At 44.5% G+C, this 27,359-nt stretch overlaps 1 protein-coding gene across 9 annotated transcripts in view; it reads right to left on the bottom strand.

Moving 5' to 3' along the window:
* Positions 1-27,359, bottom strand: part of GRAMD1B (GRAM domain containing 1B) — a 218,406-nt gene that overhangs the window by 13,443 nt on the left and 177,604 nt on the right. For all 9 annotated transcript variants that reach the window (XM_081172500.1, XM_081172499.1, XM_081172502.1 and 6 more), the window contains 11 exons: positions 20,876-20,960; positions 13,167-13,270; positions 12,953-13,048; positions 11,567-11,647; positions 10,160-10,275; positions 9,081-9,240; positions 7,216-7,402; positions 5,744-5,887; positions 3,315-3,433; positions 2,157-2,299; positions 663-766 (listed from right to left, as the gene is read on the bottom strand). In XM_081172500.1, coding sequence (XP_081028626.1) covers positions 663-766; positions 2,157-2,299; positions 3,315-3,433; positions 5,744-5,887; positions 7,216-7,402; positions 9,081-9,240; positions 10,160-10,275; positions 11,567-11,647; positions 12,953-13,048; positions 13,167-13,270; positions 20,876-20,960 — 1,339 coding nt within the window. The remainder of the gene's footprint in view (positions 1-662; positions 767-2,156; positions 2,300-3,314; positions 3,434-5,743; positions 5,888-7,215; positions 7,403-9,080; positions 9,241-10,159; positions 10,276-11,566; positions 11,648-12,952; positions 13,049-13,166; positions 13,271-20,875; positions 20,961-27,359) is intronic.

Here is a 27,359-nt window from a genome sequence, read left to right as displayed (position 1 = left end):
GGCTGGGTTTCCTCAGTTACTCTGGGCGGCTTTCAACTGAATATTAAAAACAATACAGCATCAGGCATTTAAAAACTTCCCTAAACAGGACCGCCTTCAGTTGTCTTTTAAAAGTAAAATAGTTGTTTATTGCCTTGACAGCTGCTGGGAGGGTGTTCCAAAGGGCAGGCGCCACTACCAAGAAGGCCCTCTGCCTGGTTCCCTGTAACCTCACTTCTCGCAGCGAGGGAACCGCCAAAAGGCCCTCGGCACTGGACCTCAGTGTCTGGGATGAATGATGGGGGTGGAGACTCTCCTTCAGGTATAATAATATAATAATATTAGGATAATAATGGAGACCTTTAGTATTAGCATGCAGGGCTAAAATACTAAAAGGAAACCTTTTGACAATCCCAAATGTTTCAAAGGCTCGGTTTTATCTACTCCATTGGTTGAGTTTTATGGAGTTCCGTCATATGCCATCACAGCAAACAAATGGAAACGTAACTAGATGCTTTACCTCAGGGTCAGGGAATCTGTGGTCTGCAGTCCAAATGCTGTTGTTTTATGACTCCCATCATTTCTGATCATTGGACCAGGCTGGCTGAAGCTGATGGGAGTTGGCCTGCAACAACATCTGGAGGGCCAAAGATTCCGCAACCCTTGCTCTAGCGAGATCTCACCTAAATGGCGGAAATAATCATCTAGGCCACTCCAGAAGTTCTTCTCAATGAAAGATTTCACCAGCCCCCATGGCTGTTTCCTGTATCGTAGCTCTGTAGAAACCCTGAAAAAGAAAGAAAGAAGAGGTCACTTCCAAGAGCCCTAACTTTGGCCTCATGAGCATTTGTTACAACCAATTACCTGCTTTTGGATTTGCAACATGAAACGTTTTCCAAACATGGTATACCTCTGAAACTACAGTTAAAACTCTCCTTGCTCCAAATTCAAGGAATTTTCTTTCTGTCTGTCTTTCTTAAGAGGTCTTGCACCATTTTCAGCAGTGTATTAAATTGCTGTCTTTTGTTTTCAGCTGTTGCATGGTGATTCCCGTCCCCCACCAGTTGGAATAAAATAAAGACACTGGACACCAGAATTTAAGGTTAATGGGCAACAAATGGCCACAACTTTATTGGTTACAGGTAAGAGCAGTATTGGCTTTAGGCATTGGTCCTATCAGACTATGCAGGATAAAACCGGAAGGGGTTAACACCAACAGGGGGAGCCCCTGAGATGCACATCCCTAGGCGCTCCCCGAGGGGTCACCACTCGGGAGCACGCTTTAGGCCCTAGCCTCCATAGGTTTCGGACGAGGCAACGCCCCCCGGAATCCTTTATCGGACTACCCCTAAATATTTGGGGGAGGTGATGGCGCTCCTCCCTCCCCGACTCATCAGCATAATAATACCCCTACCAATGCCTAACCGCCAAAACCAAGGAGTTGTGACGCTTTGCTACGAGGTAGGCAGAAAAACCAAATGGCTTTAAAAAACAATGCCAATTAGCTAAGTGGAAAAACTCCTACCAGGCCCCTTGCGGTGACCAACCGAGGTCCATAGCAAAGTCAGAGGGAAACCTAGAGGGAGGGTGGGTGGGAAACCGCAGCTGAAATGAAGAGGAAAAGGGGGGTTCTCGGGCCGCGCCGTCCTTAAATGACCCCAGCTAGCTCCGCCCCTGCAGCCAGCCGATTGGCTGGCCCAGGGTATGATGCGGCCCGAGGATTCCCCTGATCGCACGGGGCTGCAGCCTGCCCCGCGCGGATGTTAGTGGGCGTGAGCCCGCAACCCACCCACCCCCCCGATGTCGGGAGTGGCTTTCTCAATTTTCTTAAGTGTAAATTGCCTTGAGACAATGGTTTAGAAGGCAATGAATAAATCAATGATGGTGACGATATAATCATCTTAATCCTAAATCTGTCGCTCTATCTGCTTTTGCCTCTGGTTTCACCCTCCACTGGCATGCAGCTCTTGGGAAGTTCTCGAGACCACATAGTCCTCTGGCTGAAAAACATCTCCTGCCCTCCTGGCTTAGAGTAAACTGAGTGTCACTAGCCTCTGAGACTTGTATTTCCAAGCTTAGAAATATGAGCAGCAGCAACCTATCTGGGCAGGTGTCATTCAACTCCATTTATCACAGTCCTTGCTAATATCGCAAAGCTATAGCCCTGCTGTACTCACCTGAGTCGGCATTTGTTTCTGGCAACGCGCGTCAATGTGTAACGATTAATTGTGTAGAAATAATCATGGTAGGGGACATCGTGAGTTAGCACCTCTGCATCTATCACGTAGCACTCGCTCTCTTGGCTTGCTTTGTACATTGTCTGGAGAAAGCAGAGAGAGAACAGACAGAGGTTGTGATCACACGGAATAGCTCAGTCTATACAGCATAAGACTCTTACTCTTAGGGTTGTGGGTTTGAGCCCCACGTCGGGTAAAATATCCCTGCACTGCAGAGCCTTTGGACTAGATGACCCCAACTCTATGGTTCTATGATCTGATCTTTCACATGATGTAAGAGTCGCTTTCGGAAAACTAGTGGGGTATAGCATGGGTTTGATGCTCATTTTAGTGTTACTTGATTCTAGGGGGGGAAATCGGGTTGCAACCCCTTTAACCTGGAAAATCATGGGAGTAAAGTGTCAGAATTTGGGGCAATATATTTATTTCATAATTTATTTCATAAAATGATGCTATACTAGCACACAGTTCTTTCCTGACATTTTCATGGGGGAAACATGGGGGAACAGAAGCAGGCATGTGTGGACAGGGCGGGAGAGTAGCAATGCTGTCCAATGACATTAGTTGCTGTGCAACACCACGTGTGATTGAAATTTAGCGTGATGTGCTGGTATATCGGTAAAAAAGCCATAGTTCCATAATGCAACAGGTACTGCAGCAGGAAAGGAACGTTAGAAAATGAGACAGGAGTGCTAACATTATCAGGAAAATTAATACAATATACACCATGTCTGAATGAACTCAGAGGCTATGTCCACATTTACGACAAACATTTAAAGCACTATGACACCACTTTAAACAGTCATGGTTTCCTCCAAATAATTCTGGACCTGTAGCTTAGAGTTCCCTGTAGTTTAGAGTGACTGACTGATAAAACCACTGTGGGAATTGCAGCTCTGGGAGGGGAATTGGGGTCTCCTAACAACTCACAGAATCTTTAGCAAACTACAGCTCCCAGAATTCTTTGGGGGAAGCCATGACTGTTTAAAGTGATGTCGTAATGCTTTAAATGTATAATGTGAATGGGGCCTCTGCGGCCTTAACTGAACCATCCTTACTTCAAGCTGAACAGCCCAGTGTAGGCCTCGGGCTTCTCACCTGAGTCTCAGTGACAGTGGCAGTTTTGGGGGCTAGAGGGTTGGTGAGGGTGATAGTATAAAGGATAACTCTGCTCTGATTGCCAGTTTCTTCCTTCTTCCAGGGATGAAAGACAATGTCTGGGAAAAGAGAGAGGAACAGATGAAAGAAGAGTGCTTCTTCACACAGCGCACAGTTAAACACTGGGACTCTCTGCCACAAGAGGAGCTCATGGCCACCAACTTGGATGGCTTTGAAAGAGGATTAGATAAATTCATGGAGGAGGAGGCAACTGATGTCTACCAGCCAGGATGGACATACTCTTCCTTCACAGCTGGAGCATAGCTATCAACTTACAGATTTGAAAATAAGGGACCAGCAGCCTCGAAAATAAGGGATCAGCAGCCAAAATAAGGGATTTTTCAGGCACAGGTATGTTCAGCTTCTGAGCCCCTCCAAGCCAAAGGCAGAAAGCCCAGCCAGCAGCCAAACGAAGCCTCAAGCGGTGGTTCCCACAGCGCAGCAACCTGGCCAAGGGGATGCAGCAAGGAAAACCACCGCCACCTCTCCTCTGGGAAGCGCTGAGCAAAGGCGAGTTCCCAGGCAATGCGGCCAATTTGATCGGCACAAGGCATACAAGCTCCACCCCACAGTCGTTCTCAGACTCCTCATTGGGCAAGCAACACAGCCAAGCAACACAGTTGGAGCCTCCCTCCTCCCTGGCCAGCAGGGAGGGAGGGAGAGGAGCTGCTTCCTTTGAAACCCAGGAAATTTAAGGGACGTAATCAATAAGGGACAGCAGCGGGACAGGGCCCTGGGATAAGGGAGTTTCCCGCCAAATAAGGGACGGTTGACAGCTATGACCTGGAGGCAGCAGTGCTTCTGAATACCAGCTACTGAAAACCACAGGAGGGGAGAGGGCTTCTGTGCTCAAGTCTTGCTTGTGGGTTTCCCATCACAACATCTGGCTGGCCACTGTGAGAGCAGGACGTGCAACTAGATGGGCCAATGGACTGATCCCGCAGGCTCCTCTTATGTTCAAAACAAAGGCCAATGGGTGAGAATGCAAAGCACAACGCAGTTCCCAGGGGAAAATAAAAATTACTCCCATGACCAAAGTCAAGCCACAGCCCCACCTCCACCCCAGCTGGCAGACTCAGCAGGGTGGACACAGAAGGCTTATTGTTTGGTATGCCTCCGATGTGGTGCCTTTTATCCTAAATCCTGTTCTCCCTTTCATTGATCAAGTGGGCCATTAAAAGTTCCCATTTTCAAAACAGGAAACTGAGGGCGAAAAATAGTAATTTACCCAAGGCCACAAAGAGAGGAGGGGTGGGTGGGATTTCATCTCAGGGCTTTCAGGCCCAAAGTTCACATTACTTGAGCCAAACCACGGCTGGATTCACACTGAGGCCCCTCTAATTTGCGAGGTGATGCAATCTGATGAGATCGGCCGGATGGTCCTCAGGTGGGTTTCAGGTACCTGTAGTTTATCTAAGTGAAATTTTAAAGGGAATTTGGGGAGGTTTTGGTGAAGCTCTATAGGAAATGTTTTCAGGGAGGTTTTCAATTAGACTTGCACATGTTCTCACAGGGGTTTGGCAGAACTTAGGAGGAGTTTTGATAAAGTCTGGTGGAGTTGCCCAGGGGAGCTGAACAACTCCAGAGAACCCCACTAATCACGAGCATCTCTGCTGAAGGTGTGGCAATGTCCCTTCCGAGTCAATATCCCAATCTGAGCTACTTGGAGGAAAATGTGTGATATCAATGCTCCAAATAAAATACAAATTAGGTGCTGGGCAGGGTGGGGTGGAAGAATTGTGGGAGTTTTGTCCTTTTCCCACCAGCAAGAACATTTTCTTCTTCTTGGTTTTCCATTGTCATAAAAAATAAAAACCATTATACAGAACTCAGGCAATAGGACAAAAACCCTCATTGTTACTTTGGCTGAGGGTTAAGGTTACAAAATGAATTCAGGAAGATCACCCTCCCCACCACATTTTCTGACCCAAATTTTGGGAACTACGATGTTGTGAGAGGCATAGAGAATGGTTTGCTGGTGATCTTGAGCAACTGCTGTAGAACTACAAATCCCCAAAAACCTTTGGTTGTGTGGCATGCCATTCTGACATTTCAAACTGATTCAGATTTGTAGTACGGATGTGCAACATTTTATTTTATTTATTAAAATTTATATAGCCCTTGATTGTAAAAAACAACAACCACAAAGCAGTTTACAGAAAGTCTAAAATGATGAAATCATCAGTAAAAACAGTTAGAAACAGTTAGATTAAAATGAAACAAAAAAAATCAACAGGAAGCTAAAAACAGGTTGAGACAAGTGTCAACATTTCACATACCTGGATGGGCTTGACTAAAGAAAAATGATGTTAGCCGGTGCCAAAGAGTACTACTGACTGATGTAAAAGGCAAGGAGTTCCCAAGCTTACCAGAAAACCGCCGCTGCTCCATAAAGTCCCTCAAGAATGGAGAGTCTGTGAAGAGCAGGTCATACAGCTTATCCACACTAAAATTGAAGACTTCGTTCATGTACTGCCGTCCATTCAGATCATCGTAAAAGGCCTGAACTTCCCCTGTATAAAGAAGCAGAGAGCTTAACGTTGCAGTCTTTCACCTGACACACCTGGATGCACACCTGGGCTCAGGGGATCACTTAACGATGCCTGCAAACATGACGCTGATTTTGAGATTGTCAGTTCCAGAGATGATCCCGCAAGCAGGACCCCAAAGGGAACTCTGATCCTGCTCACAGATTCATCCCTGAAACAGTTAAGTAAACCTGATGTCACATTTCCATGTGGGATCCCTTCAGAAAGTGATCCATGAATGCATGAATGCAAAAGGTGAGAGGAGATCTTCAGGAGGACTCAATGAACTCTAACATCTCTGCCATTTGATCTGGTTCCTGAGTAGTCAAAAGTCTCATGTGAACTACATGTCTCCAAAGAGAAGGCTGACCCTGAACATTTCTATTCTGTTTGGTGGTGTTTTATTTCTTACGTTTCAGATCTGGATATGCAACAACATCTCCCTGCATCATCTAGAGAAATATGGCTGTATTGAGTTACTTCTGGGTGTAATTATTCCTCATGCTTATAACTTTGTATGCCTTGCCTTGCTTTTATACACTAAGTTGACTTTATGTTATTACTTATCTGGTTATACTATGAAATCAATTTAAAAAGTCTCATGTGAATCCCACCCCCTACTAATCTAGGAACATCTCCTGCACAAGCCTTAATGAAATCAATGAAGACTTGTCTGGGAGTTGCTTTTGGCGGACAGTGCTGAGACTGTCTAACCATTAACCTAATGATGATGCAAACTCTAAAAGTAATCAAGCAATACATGCGACCTAGAGAAGAACAAAGGAATATTAAACATCATTGGAAATCCAGCAGATGGACTTTGAGCTTGGAAGTCCTGAGCCTTCCAAATTAGTTTTCATACAGTGGTACCTAGGGTTAAGAACTTAATTAGTTATGGAGGTCTGTTCTTAACCTGAAACTGTTCTTAACCTGAGGTACCACTTTAGCTAACAGGGCCTCCCGCTGCCACGCGATTTCTGTTCTCATCCTGAAGTAAAGTTCTTAACCCGAGGTACTATTTCTGGGTTAGCGGAGTCTGTAACCTGAAGTGTCTGTAACCTGAAGTGTCTGTAACACGAGGTACCACTGTAGTATTTAAGATGGGGGGCGGAGGACACTTACAGGAGCTGTTAAACCAGGCACCCCCAAACTTGGGTCTCCAGATGTTTTGGGACTACAACTCCCATCATCCCTAGCTAACAGGACCAGTGGTCAGGGATGATGGGAATTGTAGTCCCAAAACATCTGGAGGGCCGAGTTTGGGGATGCCTGTGTTAAACCCACCACAATACCTGCAGCCGCCAGTCACACACCTTCATCGTGAGTTTCTGAGGAATCGCTGAGTTCAGTTGGAATGTCCTCATTGTCATTGAAGTCCAGGGAGGGGGAATTAATGGGGGCAATGATCTCAATCTTGTCTCCAATAAGGTTTGCGATTGTCAGCTCCTTCTCTGAGGGGACGTCAATGACCTCCTCTTCCTCGGGAACTACTCCTTCATACTGGAAGGGTGCAAGAAAGATCAGGGTGTTACTGCTGCCTTAAGGGGGGTCATGCTGAGGCTTGTCAGGCATGGCTGAAACTCTATGGGGTCAAGGTGAGCGATTTCCCATTGTTCCCTGTGGAAACGGAAAGACCTAGGCTTGCTCCATAAAAAGCGGCACGATTCCCTTTCCGTGTGGACTAAGATGGTTTTGCAACCTGTGGGACTACAGCGCGAGTTTCAAAGAGCCTGGGGCCAAATGCAATTCTTACTTATATTGACCTGTGTCCTTAGAAAGGGATTAGATAAATCCTTCAAGGAAGGTCCATCAATGGATATTAGCAAAAAGGGATAATTGGAGCTTCAATGCTCAGAGGCCGTATGACACTGAATACCAGCTGTTGGAAAGCAAAAACAGGAGAGGGGAGTTGTTGACTTCCATGGCCTGCTGATGGGATTCCTAGAGGCATCTGATCAGCCATTGTGGGAAGAAGGTTGGTGGACCAGGCAGACCTTCAGCTGGAACTCTTCTGGTGCTCTTATGCACACTGGGCTACAAACATATGCAACCATCACACTATATGCAAGATGTTCTTATTACATCCATTTATATTGGGGCACCTTCCTTTTGTATACTTATGGTAGGGATGGGGAAAATGTGGAGCCCCCTAGATGTTTTGGCCATACTGGCCAATGTACATGGAAGCATTGAGGAAGCACAAGTTTTCCATGCAAAACTGAAAAAAGAAGGGGGGAATGAGAGAAGAGAGGAATATTTCTTAAAAATAAAATTAGAAAAGTAAGCAGTAAGATCATAAAAACCTACAAAGAGCCCTGCAGTGGCTCATCCAGTCCACAGTAGCCACCAAGTTGCCCATGGGAAACTGGCAAGCCGGGCCCTGGCAGAAGGCAGTGGAGTTAGAGCATAGCCACGTGGCTGGTAGATGTTGATAGCCTTGCCCTCCATGAATTTGTCCAATCCTCTTTTAAAGCCATCAAAGTTGGTGGCCTTTACTGCATCCTGTGGGAGCGAGTTCCATAGTTTAACTATACGCTGCGGGAAGAAGGACTTTATTTTACCTGCCCTGAATTTACAATAGGAAAGGAAAAGACTGTCTAGGGAGAGGACATTGTTCTGAACGACACTGAGACTATGGCGCTGAGAAGGCAACTGAGTGAGAAGGAACTGGCCATGCCGTTTGAGGAATGCGCTCTGAGGATGTGGGCAGGTCTTTGTGAGAAAATGTTTCAGCACCCAGCTTTAGAATGAGAGTGGCGATCTGCCCAGCTGCAGAACTTGTATGTGGAAGATAGTAAGACCGATGCTTAAAAAGTAAATACACTTAAAAAAACCAAATCCACCACTATAAACCAATTAAGGACTATCTACAAAGAAAACCATCTACAGCTTTAAAAACAAAATACACACACCAGGTTGATTACAAGAGAGCCACCATCAGTGTCCCAACCCAAATCCATTGGGAACTTGAATATTTAGATTAATTACAATCCAGATTCCTTCTCTATTTAGGGAAGAGAACCATGGCGGTTACTGCTTTCCCTGCATTTAGAAGCTAAAAACCAATATTGAAAGACAAAAATTAATTTGGGGAAGCTATGTTAAATAGCAGTCCCCTGCCTACCAATGCATTGGGTCAGATCAAAGATGCAACTCTGCAAGAGGAAAAAATGCCTACTGGGACTGGAGCTTCGCTGCTTCCTGTTGGTGTCAATGTGCTACTATTGGTGACAGACTTCTTAGGAAACTGAGGGCTCGCCTCCAGTTTGGCCTCCATGCTGCTTTTCGAGGAGCTGTCGTTCACCTCAATTTCTTCCACAGGGATCTCTTCACAGTAGCTAAAAGAACAAGCAGAAACGAACGTTGAGTTTCGCCAGCCCTCACATCAGTCAGCTGCTAAAAGCACCGGAGAGTGAAACCAAAGGAGTAAAAAAAATCCCGTAGGGGAGCTCAGGCAGTCTGTTGCAGCCAGGACAAGAAAGAAACCTTGTGACATCATTGTCCCCACCTGGAGTACCGTGTCCAGTTCTGGGCACCACAGTTTAAGGAGGACATTTCCAGGCTGAAATGTTCGTCGAGGAGGGTGACCGGGATGATCAAGGGTTTGGAAACCGAGCCTTATGAGGAACGGCTGGGGGAGTTGGGCACATTTAGCCTGGGGAAGAGAAGACTGAGAGGTGATACGATAGCCGTCTTCAAATATCTGAAGGGCTGTCACGTGGAAGATGGAGCAAGCTTCCCCCCTCCCCCCGCTGCTCCAGAGGGTAGGATCTGAAGCAAAGGATTCACATTACAAGAAAGGAGATAATAACTTTCTGACTGCAAGATGTGTTTGACAGTGGACCGGACTACCTTGGAAGGTGGGGACTCTACTTCATTGGAGGTTTTTAAAGAGAGGCTGGATGGCCATCTGTCAAGGATTATTTAGCTGTGATCTCTGCACTGGAGGGGCTTGGGGAAGATGATGTCTTCCAACCCTACAATCCTATGATTCCATGATCTTAAGGACTAACAGATGCATTATGGAATACGTTTTTGGGGACTACCATCTACTTCCTCAGATACATGAAGTTACAGGCATACATGGTGGGGGTGGCAAATTGCACATAGTAAGGTCAGAAGGAAATGAAGCATATTTCCCACCCTGGCCTGATCCAGCATTCCTGGCCCACGCGAGTGCCTGAGGCAGATCCAGCTTCTGACCCTTGTGCGCTAAAGTTTGTTTGACACGTCTCCGCACGCTTTAGCTCAACGTACCCCATCGTGTTGAAATCATCGTCAGGAGGCACGTAGTCTTCATCATCGCTCGTCAGCCCTAGTTCACTGCCATAACACTGATGCACAAAGTGCCAGAGCTCCTTTGGACACAGGGGCTGTGGAGAGAAACACTGTGGATTGGGACCTCTCCATAGGAAGGTGACAAAACCCAAGCAGACGAACTACGCTTGCTTATGGCTCCAAACCTAATTATGACATCTACCTATTTTTTTCCACCACAAGATCTGTACTAAATGCACCAACAAAAAACTGTATGTGTCATCACATGTGAAAATCATGCAAGGCTCTTGCGACCAATGCCTTGGTTTGGAAGCCACAGTGCAGAGAATTCCTATGTTGACAAATGTAGAATAGGTAGCCATTGTCAATAACATCATGATTTGAGTTTATTTAAAAAAACAAACCAACTGCACGTCACCAACAATACTTTAAAGAAAAAGTGATCTGAAGCAGGCTACAGTCTCTGGTAGCTATCTATGCATATATGCATGTATATATATTTCCCTTGAGGCTTTTAGACTGAAACAATGGAAGCCTTGTACACGAAGAGCTGGATTCTCAAAAGTTAATATGTGAAAGGGTCAAATGCACTGGTAGCCCTAAAAAGGGGAGATGGAAAAGAGAAAGACGTCCTTGAAAGCCAAGCCAAACAGCTGTTGGGATGTGCGCAGGCAGGCATGTCATAATCACATCATCAAAACAGGGCCTTAAAATTTCTAACCAATGTTGGAATTCAGAAAGAAGCTTGCGGTTTGTAAACCATGAGGCTAGGAAAGGCGAGATTGTGTAAAGAGGGTGATAAAAAGAAACCATTTGTTAAAAAATAAAAACCCGGTGCATTCTTCCTGAACAAGATGAACTTCTGTCTTCCTGAACAAGATGAACTTCTGGTGAGGCTTGACAAAGCTCATAGTCCAGGACAAAGCAAACCTCAGATGGGAAAAGTTTAATTAAAGAGGTGGTGCAGTGTAGCCTTTTTATTTTTAAAAAAACCAAAGAGCCATGAGCAAGGATGTACCCAGTTCAATTATCATCAATGGGTTCTCTTAATCAACTTACCGCTTCTCATACATCACACCCGGCAATACGGGTGAACTTTATAAGAGTGCTGTAAGCATCACTAAGACACAGTATTTGGAGCACTCAAAAATTGTAAACTCAAAATATTGGGGCCTTTTCTGCTGTGGTACCTCACGTTCAGAATGCTGACGTGTGGTTAGTGTCCTTTTTACCTGTACTGTTCTAATTGCTTTTCCGTTATAGTATGTGAGTTTGACTGTTTGTCAGCTTCTTTGACAAAGTATTGCAAAAGGGAAGAGTTTGTACCTTTCATATAAATAAACAGATTCATATCTATGTGAGGAGCGTCCCCACATCTCCATTTACCTTTTCAAGGAGGGCATTCTGCCAGAGCCTGAACATCATCATGTATGTCCTGTCTCGGGCGCCGAAGGAAGTGAAAAAGTGCTGTGGAGAACAGAGATTTGGCAAAGTGAAGCAGAGAGCTTGCTATTTTCCGATCAAATTATATGAGAACTGAGAAGCTTGGTGGTAGTAAGGCAAAACGAGCAAATGCATTACTTATGCAACTTAGACTCAGTAAGCTACTTACATAACACCCCTTTGTTACACTATCCGTTTCATAGCCTTGAATTTATTTTTCCACAGCTAGGGTGGTCCAGGGAACAGTATGCATGTCACAGAGCTGGTCCAAGTGTTCTTTTCACCTGTTGACCTCTGCATTTAACTGTTTCTGCCAAACCGACAGCCTGTGATACACCACCCTCAGCACACATCATTAAATTATGATTAAGGTATTCAGCGCCATAAGTGAAACTTTTGAGAGTTTTTATCAGCAAGAGAAACAAGCCTCTACCCAAGGAATCTACAATTGAAATGTCAACAGTAAGAGAGGAACAAGTGATGGAGAATGAGCAAAGGCACAGGCGCATTCTTATACATGTCTACTCAGACATATAGCCCACTGAATTCAATGGGACTTACTCCCAGGTACATGGTTGTAGGACTGCACTCTCAGTCGCCATTTCAAGGACCAAGAATTGGGTCCAAGGGGAACTTGCTAAAGGCTTCATAGGGGCAAATGAGCCTAGATGGTTTTTGTAGAACTGAGTGAAGGATCACTGCTCATTGTTTGTATATAATACACCCCAAATTTACCTACAGTAAACACATCCTGCAGTGCTTTGCATTGTCTCAAAACTCTGCAAAAACTTGCTTGGTTCAAGGAACAACAAGACAAATATAAATACCCTGGCACTTTCAACTCTCTTCCAGATGGGAGCTTTACTGTGGAATTGGTGCCACTTAAGAACATGTGTTTTTCGTAGCACCCACACTTTGTCATTGTCTCAAAAATGCCAGCCTGAACTGAGAAACCAGGAATGAGAGAAAGTGAATGTGCCAAATGTATATACAGGACAACTGGGTCTGAATGACCCATTTGTGACATAAGGCCTCAAATGGAAGCATCCTTAAACTTTACTGTCTCACTCCAAACTGAGAACAGGATGCTGGACTAAATGGGCCATTGACCTGATCCACCAGGCTACCTTTATGCTCATTTTACTAGTAAATTTTCTTTTTGCAGCTGTCAAATGCACCCCAAGGAATTCTGCACCGTGTCAGTCAATTCCTGGGGCCAACTCTTGTCTGTCTCAACTCAAGAGTTCAGAGCAGGTTCCCTGTCTACCAGCAGAGCCCTCTGCACTCGATTCTTCGGATGTGTCAAGAACTGACGATTCCGGCACGCACCTTTTCAGTGTCAGTGCAAACTTGGATAGCGTTAGGAATGAGCCGTGCAGTTTTTTCCTTGGTCATAGAGCAGATGTCCTTCAAACGGACAGTCAACTGTGCAAAAACAAAATAAAGGAGATGAAGGAAAGTGTTAGCAAACCGACTGAGTGCAGCGTTTTCAGAATGGTCCTGAAATAAGCCCATTGGTAGAGGGGCTAAGGAAGGCACCCACCAGTGTTTCCCAGCGGAAAATGTTGCTATAGAAGCATATCCAGTTTTCAGAGAGGTAGAGTCGGCCCTGCAGGAGAATGTCTCTTTGAAGTGCACAGGAGTAATCTGCAGAGAGGTAAGAGGGTGTTGCCATCACCAACAGAAACAATGCATATTTCTTAGGAATCTAAAAACAGCTGGGAGTCACACATGGTATAAAATAAGCACAGCACAGCCAGCAAGGCTACAGTCTAAATAATGGCAACATGAAAACTCATCCGCTTTATTGGACTTGTGTTTTTAAATTGTTTCAACTGTTTGCTGCCCAGGGGATCCTCCTGGGCATGGGGTGACTAATAAATGTGATAAATAGTGAAGGGAAGCCACTGAAAGGAAAGGCGCCTGGGAGATTTGTCAGAATAAAGTGAAAAATGAGTACAGTGGTTCCTCGGGTTAAGAACTTAATTCATTCATGCGGAGTTAACCAGGGCTATTGACTGTCTGGCTCCGAAGCGCCCTCTCCGATTGCATGGAGCCCGGACAGCCCTGTGGTTTTCCCCGGAGCTGAGGGTAATGAAACAATCGTTGAGATGGCTAGAGCGCCGGTGGCAGAAAACTCATTCTGAATAAGACCGGACACAGGCTAGAGCTCAACGTCGAGCCTACCAAGTGGCAATGGCGATGGCAAAGAGGGCCTTCTTCGCCGCCTCCATTGCATCTGCAGAAAACAGCAGCAGGAGACTTTTTCAGGTGGTTCGCAATCTATCGGAACCACCTGCACCACCGGGGCCTGGTAGGGACCCCAAGATCTCCTGCAATGCTTTTGCAAAGTTTTTTGCAGATAAAGTCGCTTAGATTCAGAAGGAGGTAGACTCCACCGTGGGAGCAGGGCCAGGGTGGGAGAGTACTAGAGTTCTGTCTAGTCCTGTTACATGGGATCAATTTCAATCTGTTACCTCCGAGGATGTGGACAGGCTGCTTCGACAAGTGAAACCGACCACCTGTCTCCTTGATCCTTGCCCATCCTGGCTGATAAAAGCGAGCCGGGAAGGGCTGGGCGATGGGCTCTGCAGGGTGGTGAATGCTTCCCTCGGTGAGGGAGCCTTCCCAGACCCGCTGAAAGAGGCGGTCATTAAACCGCTTCTTAAAAAAACATCTTTAGACCCAGCCAATTTGGCCAACTATCACCCAGTCTCAAATCTGCCATTCTTGGGCAAGGTGATTGAGCGGGTGGTTGCCAGACAACTCCAAGCACGCCTGGAGGATGCGGACCATTTGGGTCCCTTCCAATCGGGATTCAGGCCTCATCATGGGACTGAAACTGCCTTGGTCGTGCTGGTTGATGATCTCCGGCGGGCTAGGGACAAAGGTGAGAGCTGTTTCCTAGTTCTGCAGGATCTCTCAGCGGCCTTTGACACCATTGACCATAACATCCTTCTGGACCATCTAGAGGGGCTTGGAGCTGGGAGCACTGTTATACGGTGGTTCCGCTCCTTTCTCCTGGGCCGTGTCCAGAAAGTGGTGGTGGGAGATGAGTGTTCAGACCCCTGGGCTCTCACTTGTGGGGTGCCTCAGGGTTCCGTCCTCTCCCCCATGCTTTTTATTATCTATATGAAGCCGCTGGGAGAGATCATCAGGGGGTTTGGGCTGGGTGTTCATCAGTATGCAGATGACACCCAGCTCTACCTCTCCTTTAAATCAGAACTAGTGAAGGCGGTGAAGGTCCTGTGTGGGTGCCTGGAGGCTGTTGGAGGATGGATGGCGGCTAACAGATTGAGGTTGAATCCGGAGAAGACAGAAGTACTGTTTTTGGGGGACAGGGGGCAGGCGGGTGTGGGGGATTCCCTGGTCCTGAATGGGGTAACTGTGCCCCTGAAGGACCAGGTGCGCAGCCTGTTAGTCATTTTGGACTCTCAGCTGTCCATGGAAGCACAGGTTAATTCTGTGTCCAGGGCAGCTGTCTACCAGCTCCACCTGGTACGCAGGCTAAGACCCTACCTGCCCGCGGACTGTCTTGCCAGAGTGGTGCATGCTCTAGTTATCTCCCGCTTGGACTACTGCAATGCGCTCTACGTGGGGCTACCTTTGAAGGTGACCCGGAAACTGCAATTAATCCAGAATGCGGCAGCTAGACTGGTGACTGGGAGTGGCTGCCGGGACCACATAACACCGGTTCTGAGAGATCTGCATTGGCTCCCAGTACGTTTCCGAGCACAATTAAAAGTGTTGGTGCTGACCTTTAAAGCCCTAAACGGCCTCGGTCCAGTATACCTGAAGGAGTGTCTCCACCCCCATCGTTCAGCCCGGACACTGAGATCCAGTGCCGAGGGCCTTCTGGCGGTTCCCTCATTGCGAGAAGTAAGGTTACAGGGAACCAGGCAGAGGGCCTTCTCGGTAGTGGCACCTGCCCTGTGGAATGCCCTCCCAGCTGATGTCAAAGCAATAAACAACTATTTTACTTTTAAAAGTCATCTGAAGGCAGCCCTCTTTAGGGAAGTTTTTAATGTTTGATGCTGTACTGTTTTCAATATTCAGTTGGAAGCCGCCCAGAGTGGCTGGGGAAACCCAGCCAGATGGGCAGGGTATAAATAATAAATTATTGTTGTTGTTGTTGTTGTTGTTGTTGTTGTTGTTATCCTGGAGGTATGTTCTTAACCTGAAATTATCCTTAACCTGAGGTACCACTTTAGCTAATGGGCCTCCCGCTGCCACCGCACCATTTCTGTTATCATCCTGAAGCAAAGTTCTTAACCCGAGGTACTATTTCTGGGTTAGCAGAGTCTGTAACCTGAAGCATCTGTAACCCGAGGTACCACTGTATATTTGGGGATGCTGCTTAATGGGGGGGGGGGAGAGAGAGAGATGAAACACATTGCCTTTCAAAAATGTTACCCAGCCACATTTTGCACCCTCCTCTCGATGGTCTATACAGTGGTACCTTGGTTGTCAAACTTAATCTGTTCCGGAAGTCCTTTCGACTCCTGGAACCGTTAGAAAACCAAGGCGCGGCTTCCGATCGGCTGCAGGAGCTTCCTGCCCTCAACTGGAAGCTGCAAAAGCCACATCCGACATTTGGCTTACTAAAAACTTTCACAAACCAGAACACTTACTTCCAGGTTTGTGGCCAATTTGTTCAGCAACTAAGCTGTTCGGGAACCAAGGTACCACTGTACCTCCTCTTTCATTATTTTGCTCCTCTGCCTTATTCCTCTTGATGTGGGGTGTACTTTATGGATGACCCTAAAAGATATCAGGAATGAGGTGCAGGCCTCCTGAGTAATGAAGCCAGCAACAGATAAAAGAAAACAGCACACCCCAAGAAAAAATGCTCAAAATGAGGTAGAGAAGTTTAAAAAAAAACACAAAAACTTCTCTTGTACTGTTCTTACTATACAGTACTTTCCAAATAGATCATGATGAACAAATTACTGACTTTGCACCTCTGCCTTAGAATTAAAATATGAGATGTAAGCATTATTTCCTTCTGATACATAAAAACTGCCGGTATGATAAATTATTTTTATACATTATTTTTATATATTTTCCTCATTAAATTTATATATTGTAGAAACAACCTCAAAGCAAGTTTATAAAAAGAATAAAACTATCAGTAAAGACAGTTATGCGCAGTTATTTAAGACATTCAAATAATAACTAAAATCAAAACACACGCAAACGTTCTGTACTTCTGGGTAGGCTTGGCAAAACAAAAATGTTTTAAGCAAGCGCCAAAAAGAGTGCATTTGAGAATGGGATGGGAAACTGTCATAACAGAAGCAGTGTATTCTTATCGCGATCAGGAGTGTGAACAGGGCAAGTAAACAGGGACGTTTGCACGGGATTGGTGGAAGAGAGAGAACAAAGGGAGCTTGTGCCTTTTGAATTGTCTGGCTGCCCGTCCAAGCTGTCTGGGAGTCTTTAGTTCTAATTCCTGCATTGCAGGGGTTGGACTAGATTGCCACTGGGGTCCCTTCCAACTCCATAGTTCTATGACTGCATGATTCCATTGAGCTTTCAAAGATGGGTGTTAGTCTGCATCACTTTTTCTTCATTAAAACAGGAAATTAACCTTCCTTCCTTAGAAATATACTTTCAGATTTGAAATCAACATGTTTAGAATTGTCCCCACCATCACCCAATATTGTAAACAAGCCCCGAATTATTTTGTCACTACATAACAAGATCATGCAGAAATGAAATTTTGATTTATTAGCATGTAATGATTGTGGGAATTACGGGATGTGAATTCATAGTTTTCATTCACTGGTTAGAGAGTATGCACTCTGTTCCCCTGGCATGTTAAATCTTCGCGAGAGCTTGTGGTGGCCGATCCTAATAAAATGTGAATGATGCAAATGTATGCTTAAATTCTGCCATCTAAGGGCCGTGCAAAATCCCATGTTGACATTGCTCACCTACCAAAAGAAAATAGAGAGAGAATGTGTGTATTTGTGTGTTAGCTGATTAAAGTAATACTTGGTCAAAAGTATTTCAGCAAGGGTTATAAAGAAGTGCAATACACAGACACGGTGTATCCCTTTGTAGAATACTTGTGTAGAAGACTCCAATGCCAATAGACTTGAATACAGCATTTCCTTCCATTCAATTAACCAACTGTAACTTCTCAATGAAGTCTCCAGAAGCCTATAAATACTCTTTGCTTGAGATGTAATGACTTAAATCAAAAGGCCCACACGTCAGGATGAATGGCTCTAATGTGAAGTTATTGACTGAAACAAAGGCTCTTCCTGGTGAGGGTAGAACGTTCTTGTACGAGGCAACTCAGAAAATAGAAGTTCCTGGGAAGAGATGTTATTCAAAACCTGGTATTCAGTACTACCTATCCCACTGTTCTCCTTTCTCAAAGAAAAGCTCTAATTTCTGTTCAATTCATCTTGTTTGGTGTCCAACGGAGGCAGCAAAAGTGCTCTTGGTTGTTCTAACTTGCAGTTACTACTATCCATACTTATACTAATCCAACCCTAACCAGCCTCCTAGATAGATCCTAATGCAGGGGTAGGCAACCTAAGGCGCGGGGACTGGATGTGGCCCAACCGCCTTCTCAATCCAGCCCACGGACAGTCCAGGAATCAGCATGTTTTTGCATGACTAGAATGTGTCCTTTTATTTAAAATGGATCTCTGGGTTATTTGTGGGGCCTGCCTAGTGTTTTTACATGAGTAGAATGTGTCCTTTTATTTAAAATGCATCTCTGGGTTATTTGTGGGGCATAGGAATTCGTTCATTTTTATTATTTTTTTCAAAATATAGTCCGGCCCACCACGTGGTCTGAGGGACGGTGGACTGGCCCATGGCTGAAAAAGGTTGCTGACCCCTGTCCTAATGTAAGATATCCCTTTCAAAACCATCTTGTTTTTCCCTACCCTGGGGAGGGTTCTGTTCCATTTCCTCAAGAACTTTGAAAACTAATTCCTGAAATAGTTGGATGGCAGGATAAACAGGTCCTAACCTAGTGGAACAAAAGATGACCTCATCCTCAAAGGGCTGGCTCAAGGATCAAAGTCTTCTTCTATGCTTTCAAAATATGGTGTGTTCGACCTAAAGGCCAAACTGGACAAGACACTATTAGTGTGACTGGAAACTTTTCTCCTGAAGCAACTAGCAGGTGCCTCAATCCAGCATGAGAGCCAGCAAAGTTAGAGATGCTGGGAGAGCAGGGTTCAAATCCCCATTTGGTCATGAAGATCACTGGGTGACCTTGGGCCAGTCATTGGCCTACCTCACAGGATTGTTGTAAGGAGAAAATGGGGAGGGGAGAGAACCATCTGTGCTACCTTGAGTTGCATGGAGAAATGGTGTATATAAATGTAATAATCATCATTTGGATTAGCTCCAATGGGACAATGGATTAAAGCCCTCCCCCCCCCAATCCTCACACCAGGCTCTTGATTCAAATTACGCTTCCATGGCTGCTATTTCCTTTTTAAAAGTTATTCACGCAGTTGCTAAATGTGTAAACAGGAAAGAATGAAAGAGGAAAGCTAGTTTGGAGAGCACTTATGGTGGTGGGAAACGGCAGGAGATATGGGAGACTTATCAGAGAAGCACAAGGAAAGGGGACTTTTCCATCGGGTTTGGGTCCTAAGAATACTAATAAATTGATAAAGATCTACTCTTGTTTGTTCTGGATGATGTTTCAGAGTAGGAACAAAAGATAACCCTCTATTACGGCATGCGTCCCCACATACAATCTGTCTAATAGTTATCAACTATGAAGTTATCTACTTAATTTCTATCGTTTCTTTCCCATTCCCCAGGATGTAAGCTTCTTCTTCGAGTGAAAAGATCACTGATTCAAGTCCTTAAAATGCTGCAATATATTTACTATTGCATCTGCCTTTGTGAACAATTGGGTGATGACAGCAATAATCAGTCATATGCAAGTCACATTCAAATCCACAAATTAAAACATTTTGGAAGCAGATCCTTACATAACCAAGATTATTTAGGACACTTTCATCTTAGCTGATTTCTGTTCTTTTACTTTCACATTAAATTCCTTTAATTCAGTTTCCAGTTCTGATCACTTTTCAACCCAGTTTCTTTTGATCTCCAGTACTTCTGCAAACAGGTTTATCTCCCTGTCCATTATCACTTTCAAGCCTGATTTTTTTGGGTGAAATGTCAATCAAAATAATTAAATACAAGGAGCACTTATCAGACACCATCTACTCTGAATGCCCCTGGGTTCCTTATTAATTTATTGACTGTTGGGATGCACAGCAATTCTGCAATGATTCTTTAAAAAGGGAATTGGGTACATCTAGCATGATTTTTTGGAAATTTCACAAACTCTTCTTTATTTGCAGTAATGTATCAAGATTGTCCCTTGTGAGGGAGAGACACTTTGTAGGTTGATAGCAAGGAATAAAACAAGTTGAAAAGGAAAATGGTCCCACAAGAGAAAATATCAATCCATGAATACAAGAAGTACTTAATTTTCACTACTACTTGCTGATAGTTATTATCTCTGCCTCAGAATTAAAAGATCTGAGATATTATATTATTTATTACGTGTTGACTAAGAGGATCTGCACATAGAAAGCCTTCTGATGCAAATACACTTCTCCATTATGATAGTTCCCATCTTCAATTATTGAAAAACAGTTTGCCATATAGAAAATTCAAACATATAGGAAAAATTATACTAGGTTTTGTTTTCATCTCTGTTGCAGTAGTAACCACCAAATGTTCGATAACCAACCCAACTGAAATCTACATAAGAAAAATGACACTACAAGGTTTTCAAGCGATTTAAGATAGACTGTTTCTTACAGTTGCTAATAATCGCCCTTCCTAACATCTCTGTAGGTGCAGATAACTTGTTCAACAGAAAGCTACCCAAAGTATAGTGAAAAGAGCGCAAAGGACGAATTTTAAAATTTGAATAGCTACTTTCTTCAATACCTGTTGGCTTCCATACCATCTGCCCCCGAACCACCATGAAACTGATGCCAGATATATTCCAAGGACTACAATTAGTCAGACAGGTAGGAAAACGAGTACCAAGTTCAGTGATGTCCCCAAAAGTCTTAACTTCTACTACAAGGGAAGCAGGTACCCAGGGTCTGGCCTCTCTTTCTTTCAGAGATACTTAACCTTTGCCAAGGATGAAACTTTCTGCATCCCGAATTAGAAAGGCTGACATTTACAACACGACCGAAACCTCTGCTCTCACCAACGGGGGGAAATACTTGAGGGGGGACTCACCAACTATGAGGCGCTCTGAGTCGGGGAGCTGCTTGAAGAGTTTCCTGAAGTCTTCGTTCCGCTGTTTGTAGGTTGGGCTCAGCACCTGCGAACGGCGGAGAGTTCATTAGAAAGAAAGGGAGGTAAAGAAGATCAGAGGGAAAGCGGCAAGAAGGGTACACTATAAAAGGATACATTAACATCTCTAACTAAGTGTTGGGGAAGGCAGTGGGTGGTGAAGGAAGATATTATCCCACTACAAAACGCTGCAGAAAGGAAGCAGGGAAGAAGAAAGCTAGCTGGGAGAGGGTTGATAATGGTGGGGAACAATAGGAGATATGGGAGAGAGTGACAACTTGTAGGAGTAGAAGAAGAAAAGGGGGGTTTTTCATTGCGTCTGGATCACAACAGAGTCCCAACACCATAGGAGAGGGTAGGACATAGTCTGCATCAAAAGCCTCCCAAACATTTTAATCAAAGGAATCCACATTTTTCACGCAACAATTAAAAATGAAGGTACTGTTTTTTGACATTTAATCAGGACCTTATGCTATTTTATCGAGGGTTCAAAATTTGTTTGTTTTGGCATGGACCAAGAAGGCAAGAGAGGAGGACAGGGCAGCAGAAGGTGTGGGGGAGATCATAGTCTTGCCCTAGGCTTACTTTATATTATCAAGGCGATTTATTTAATCAGATCTGTGGGTGGAACACTGGACAGTATTCATATGATAAATGGATATAGTTGTGGCCACAGGTTTTATTTTGAACCAAGAGTCACAATAGGTGTTCTATAAAGCTTCATGTTAAGGAGGGATAATAAAATAAGGGATAAAATAATGGAAAATGTGACGGGACGTTCCCATTTATAGCATCCTCAGGAGACAAATTTTGAATTGATGGAGTCTTAAGTTATGGAGTAAGGCGACATTATAGGATAGGATTTCCCATCAAATAAATAAGTAGTCGCACTAGAATCATGGCAAATGGATAGCTTAATCTGGAATGTTCTGGGGAAATGGAAGCTATTTGGCAACCCACATACAGTTGTACCTTGGATGCTGAACGCCTTGGTACTCGTCCGTTTTGGCTCCTGAATGCCGCAAACCCGGAAGTGAGTGTTCAAGTTTGCAGACGTTCTTTGGAAGCTGAACATCCGACGTGGCTTCCAATTGCATGCAGGAAGCTCCTGCAGCCAATCAGAAGCCATGCCTTGATTGTCAAATGTCTTTGGAAGTCGAACGGAGTTTCGGAACGGATTCCGTTCAACAACTAAGGTACGGCTGTATATAGTATATACAAACACATGCTCAAAAACTGAAAACTTGAAGGGACATCCACAACACTGGTGGCAACTCAGGCTGGTGTAACTAGAGCTGAAATCTAACAGCTTGAGTCTTGGTGGGACCAGATGTATCCTCACTATCAATCCAATGAAGAAACCATTTTTATGGCTAGGGGTAGCCCAGATCAGTTCTGGTTCAGCCAGGAGGAAATGCACGATTGTGAATGGATTAACAGACCCAAGAAGCAGTCATGAATTGTTACAGGACAATGACTGGTTTCAAAAAGAAAAGAAAAGGAAAATAGCTCATTTGCTCAAAACTGGGCTGCTGCTGGAAGTTCGAAAGCAATCTGTAATTGTTTTTGTATCCTGACTGTTCTTTTGTTGGGAAGAATGTACAAGGGACACGGCTCCCGTGTGTCAGTACGGAACCCAATTTGCAAGTTTCAAGATAGTGAGGATACTGCAACTTTGTCGTGATGCTGTAGTCCTAAGCAGCAACGCATCCTGAACCCAGCTAGAACTTGAATTATTCCTGCTGCATCTCTCTTATTTTTGATAAAGTTACATAGGAATCCTGTAGGAACAGGAATTCCAGCTGGCTACACACTTTCTCACGCATTACAAAAATTTCTGAGGTCTCAGCTAAAATAAAAACAGCCACATAATCACACAGGAGCCCCCCTCCTCCTGAAACTGTCAAGCCCTTAAGGATTTAATTGCTGTATCTCTTGTTTTGGAAAGGCTGCATGCATGACAACTGTGTTCCATATGTGTGTGTGTGTTTTCATGTGCACACGCATTATGCTTTCATAGTAATATACGCTAGACAACTACAAATGTCCTGAAGTTGTTGCTTGGTAAAAAATTATCAAAAGGCCAAGAATGGGTTTTTAGTTGACGCTAACTTTAGATGAAGGCTAAGTAAACTAGATGGAGGAATCTAGACCCAAAGTTTTGCAAAAACCCAGAGAAAGCTAAAGGAACCGGGATTTCATTTTCAGTGTGACTTGACTGAGGCGCATAAGGGGGTGATAAAGGCTGTTACTACTGGATTCCAAACCTTCCCTATGTTTGTGATGGATTAGGATAAGCAGTTCTAAAATTTATTCATTACATTCATCAATCACTGCATGCAACGATGCCTCTAGGCGACACACAAGGCAATACAAAATACACATTAAAACACGTGGAATTGAAAAGGGGAAATAAATTTGGCAAAGGCAGATTCTGCATGCCAGCAAAACCTAAGTGAGCGGAGGGAAGTTAGCACAAGAACATCCATGTGAGAGGGAGGCATGGCTTTGGCAAGAAGACACTCACAGCTGGAATCTCTTCCCATCCAGAGCTGCCATAATCTTCGGAGAATTCATGTAGGCGTTCCAGGTACCATAGAAGCCTCTTGTCCTCCAGGTCAAGAAGAAGACTCCAAACTGCTCCGCATTCCGACAGAGAATCCATGCTGTTATTTGCTACCTTTCACTCTCAGTCTTTAGGGGTACATGGATTTCGGGAACAAAACGAAACTTTCCCTTCGGGACTCAGCAAAATTATTAATAATAGTAGATGCTTGCTTTAAAAGCGCATTAATACTATCCACTCCCACCTCACATGTCGGAGGGAAAGGGGGAGGGGAAGAGAAAAGAATAATCAATCTTCCAGCAGGATGCTTTGGGAGAAACAAGTTCATTCAGAAAAGTTTATTCGCTGACATATTGCCTTGCCTTCCTGTTGCCCAGTTGCTTTTGCAGTGGTGCCTTCAGCTGGAGAAATCCCAACAATGTTGCTCGCAGCAGACCACAGCAATATCACACTCACAGGCATCCAGTCTGCAGGACTCTTGGCAGGATTTGCATCTCAGCATGTAGGCACTGTCCAAATCGTCTTGGGCTCTGGCATGGCAGCAATGATTTCCACATCACCTAAGACGTCCAGTTCCAGGTTCCAATCTTCTACTGATTCTCAAGAGTCTGCTGGCATCTCTGGAGCAGTGAGAGCTGGTTTCAGCCTTTTCCCTCCCAGAAGGCGTGCACAAAACAGCAGTTTCTGAACCCTGTCCAGGGCCTGCCCCAGACACTCCTCATTCAGGCTCTTCTCTCCAAAAAGGCAGCTCTGCTCTCTTGTTAACTTTTCTTGTGGGAGCAGCGGGTGGGGAAAAGATATCGAAATGACTTGCACGCGCTTTAAGTTTCAGGGTTGTTCTGTGGGCCAATGCCCTGAAGTAACCCAGCCTCAGTCCTCCCTTCCAGCAGATGTTTCCTGTACTGCAAAAGTGGCTGGACAGCGTTTGTGTTGGGGCTGGGGTTGCGGTGGGGGGGGGGAGAAGAAGGCAGAGAGGCCAATCTGCAGAAGCAGAGATGATGAAATCAGCCCCAAGAAAGCCAGACTGCTCTGTTTTGTCACTCGGTGACCCTCTTGCCTCATTCTGCTCTCTTCATAGAAATATTCAACAGCAAAGGTTTTGTTTTTAATCTGCAACTTTTATTGTGTGCAAGAAAAAGAAGTTGAAGTTCTGCCAACCCACCACCCCAGGTTTTATTTGAATCAATAATTTCTGGAGACTGTGTGGTTTCCAGTCCTCTTCGCTTTCTGCATTACATAGTCTCAGTTTTCACTAACAGCAAACAAGATTTCGACCACATTTAGCCTATACCTTAGCAGCACTATGATACCAGTCTAAACAGTCATGACTTCCCCCAAAGAATTATGGGAGCTGTAGTTCGTTAATGGTGCTGAGAGTTGTTAGGAGGCCCCTATTTCCTTCCCAGACCTGCAATTCCCAGAGTGGTTTACAATAACTTATTTTTCACAGGGAACCCTGAGAACAGTAGCTCAACAAGGAGAATAGGGGTTGCCTAACAACTTTTAGCATCCTTAGCAAGCTGCACCTCCCAGAATTCGGGGAAGGGGGGGAACTATGACTGTTTAAAGTGTCATGCCACTGCTTTAAATGGATGGTGTGAATGTGGCCAAAATGTAATGAAAGAATCTAAAATAGGATATATAAGGTACGTTCTGAAAGCTGGGGTGTAAACTGTGGCATGAGAATTACTGTAACATGAGTGCTGCACAGGAAGATATGCAAATATATGTAGATGCTGTTTAGGTAGGCAAATGGACCTGGGTATAGGTTCAGAAAATACTGGTTCTTAAGACCAGTGTTTCCTAAACTTGGGTCTCCAGCTGTTTTCTGACTGTAATTCTTATCGTCCCTGACCACTGTTCTTCCTATCTAGGGAAGACGAGAATAAGAAGAGTTTGGATTTGATATCCTGCTTTATCACTACCCAAAGGAGTCTCAAAGCGGCTGACATTTTCCTTTCCCTTCCTCCCCCACAACAAATACTCTGTGAGGTGAGTGGGGCTAAGAGACTTCAAAGAAGTGTGACTAGCCCAAGGTCACCCAGCAGCTGCATGTGGAGGAGCGGAGATGCGAACCCGGTTCACCAGATTACAAGTCTACCGCTCTTAACTATTACACCACATTGGCTCTCTCTCAGGGATGATGATGGGTGTTGTAATCCAACAGCTGGAGACTCAAGTCTGGGAATCCCTGCCCTAGACTGTAGAAGACCCGCTTTCCTGCAACCTAATAAGAGAAAATAATTCATTGAACAGATACTTACCAACAAGTGTGGGTATTACGCTCTTAATATGGATGCATACACACACATTATGTGGGACTCAAAAATAAGGGATAAGGTGTTTCACTTTGCAAAGCTTGAAACAAGAAAAGTGGATATGTGGAAAGAGACTGGACAGTGCAGTTAGGTGCATGGCCAGGAAAGAAAGTGGGCAGCAAGATCTGTTTGGGGGTTACAAGACGACAAAAGAGCAGGCTACAAGATAACCTCCCTTATCCAAGTTCTGTTACATGCTCCGAATAAAGAGGAATCTAGATATTCCACAATATGTTCACAGATGATTGAATGAATGGACAACATTTGTCTGTCACAAATTTGCCCCTCATAAAGTTACGATCCCCAGCACCCTTAACCAAGTACAGTTCTCAGGATCCTTTGCAGGAAGCCGCGTGCTTTAAATGCATGGTGCAGGTGTGACCATAATAATCTCCAAAAGTGAACAGTTCAAGGTAGGTTGGGTGAATACGTCTCTTGACATGAGCTGCAAATGATAGACAGAACTTAAGAACTAGGAACATTTTGAAAAAAATGAAACAAAATGTTAAATGCAAACTCGAATTTATTTACTTATTTAATTTAGAACATTTCTAACACCACCTTACATTCAATAGATTTCCAGGGAGGTGACCAGCAAGTTTTAAGCAATAGAAAGCACAACACTACAATTAAACAGTCATAATGTGTTGTTAGTTGGTTTTTGCATTTATGGGTGTTGCTGTTAATCCTGGAGATGTAGATTCATCATCATCCAGTATCACCATTGGTTGAACTAACTCAATAGTGGCATTGTCCATTCTCCTTCAGAAAGCAGGAAGAACATTATACTCCCGTTGATAAATTATACTTTGCTTTTAAAAATGTATTCTGAAGCTCATGTTCCAATTTTCTTCTGCCAACATTCAGCTGAATCTTGCTTAGCATGAGAAGCTTGTTTCAACCTTGTTTACCAGGTTAACAGCTAAATATAGCCAGGATTCATACCAATGAATATTAGTGTTATCATGAAAAAAGTTTGTTAAAGGGAATGTTTATTTCATGTTTGATTTGCAAATGTTTTAGCTACCAAACAAGGCTTAAGTGGTGCATGCTCTGGTTATCTCCAGCTTGGACTACTGCAATGCGCTCTACGTGGGGCTACCTTTGAAGGTGACCCGGAGACTACAACTAATCCAGAATGCAGCAGCTAGACTGGTGACTGGGAGTGGTCCTGAAAGACCTACATTGGCTCCCAGTATGTTTCTGAGCACAACCTTTAAAGCCCTAAATGGCCTCGGCCCAGGATACCTGAAGGAGTGTCTCCACCCCCATCATTTTGCCCGGACACTGAGGTCCAGCGCCGAGGGCCTTCTAGCGGTTCCCTCATTGTGAGAAGTGAGGTTACAGGGAACCAGGCAGAGGATCTTCTCAGTAGTGGCGCCCGCCCTGTGGAACGCCCTCCCATCAGATGTCAAGGAAATAAACAATTAGCTGACTTTTAGAAGACATCTGAAGGCAGCCCTGTTTAGGGAAGCTTTTAATATTTGATAAATCATTGTATTTTAATATTCTGCTGGAAGCCGCCCAGAGTTGCTGGGGAAAC

The sequence above is a fragment of the Podarcis bocagei genome, assembly GCF_964188305.1.
Source record: "Podarcis bocagei genome assembly, chromosome: 15".
Taxonomy (NCBI): Eukaryota; Metazoa; Chordata; class Lepidosauria; order Squamata; family Lacertidae; genus Podarcis; species Podarcis bocagei.
The sequence above is the reverse complement of the archived record's forward strand: the minus strand, read 5'-3'. Positions and strand labels throughout refer to the sequence as shown.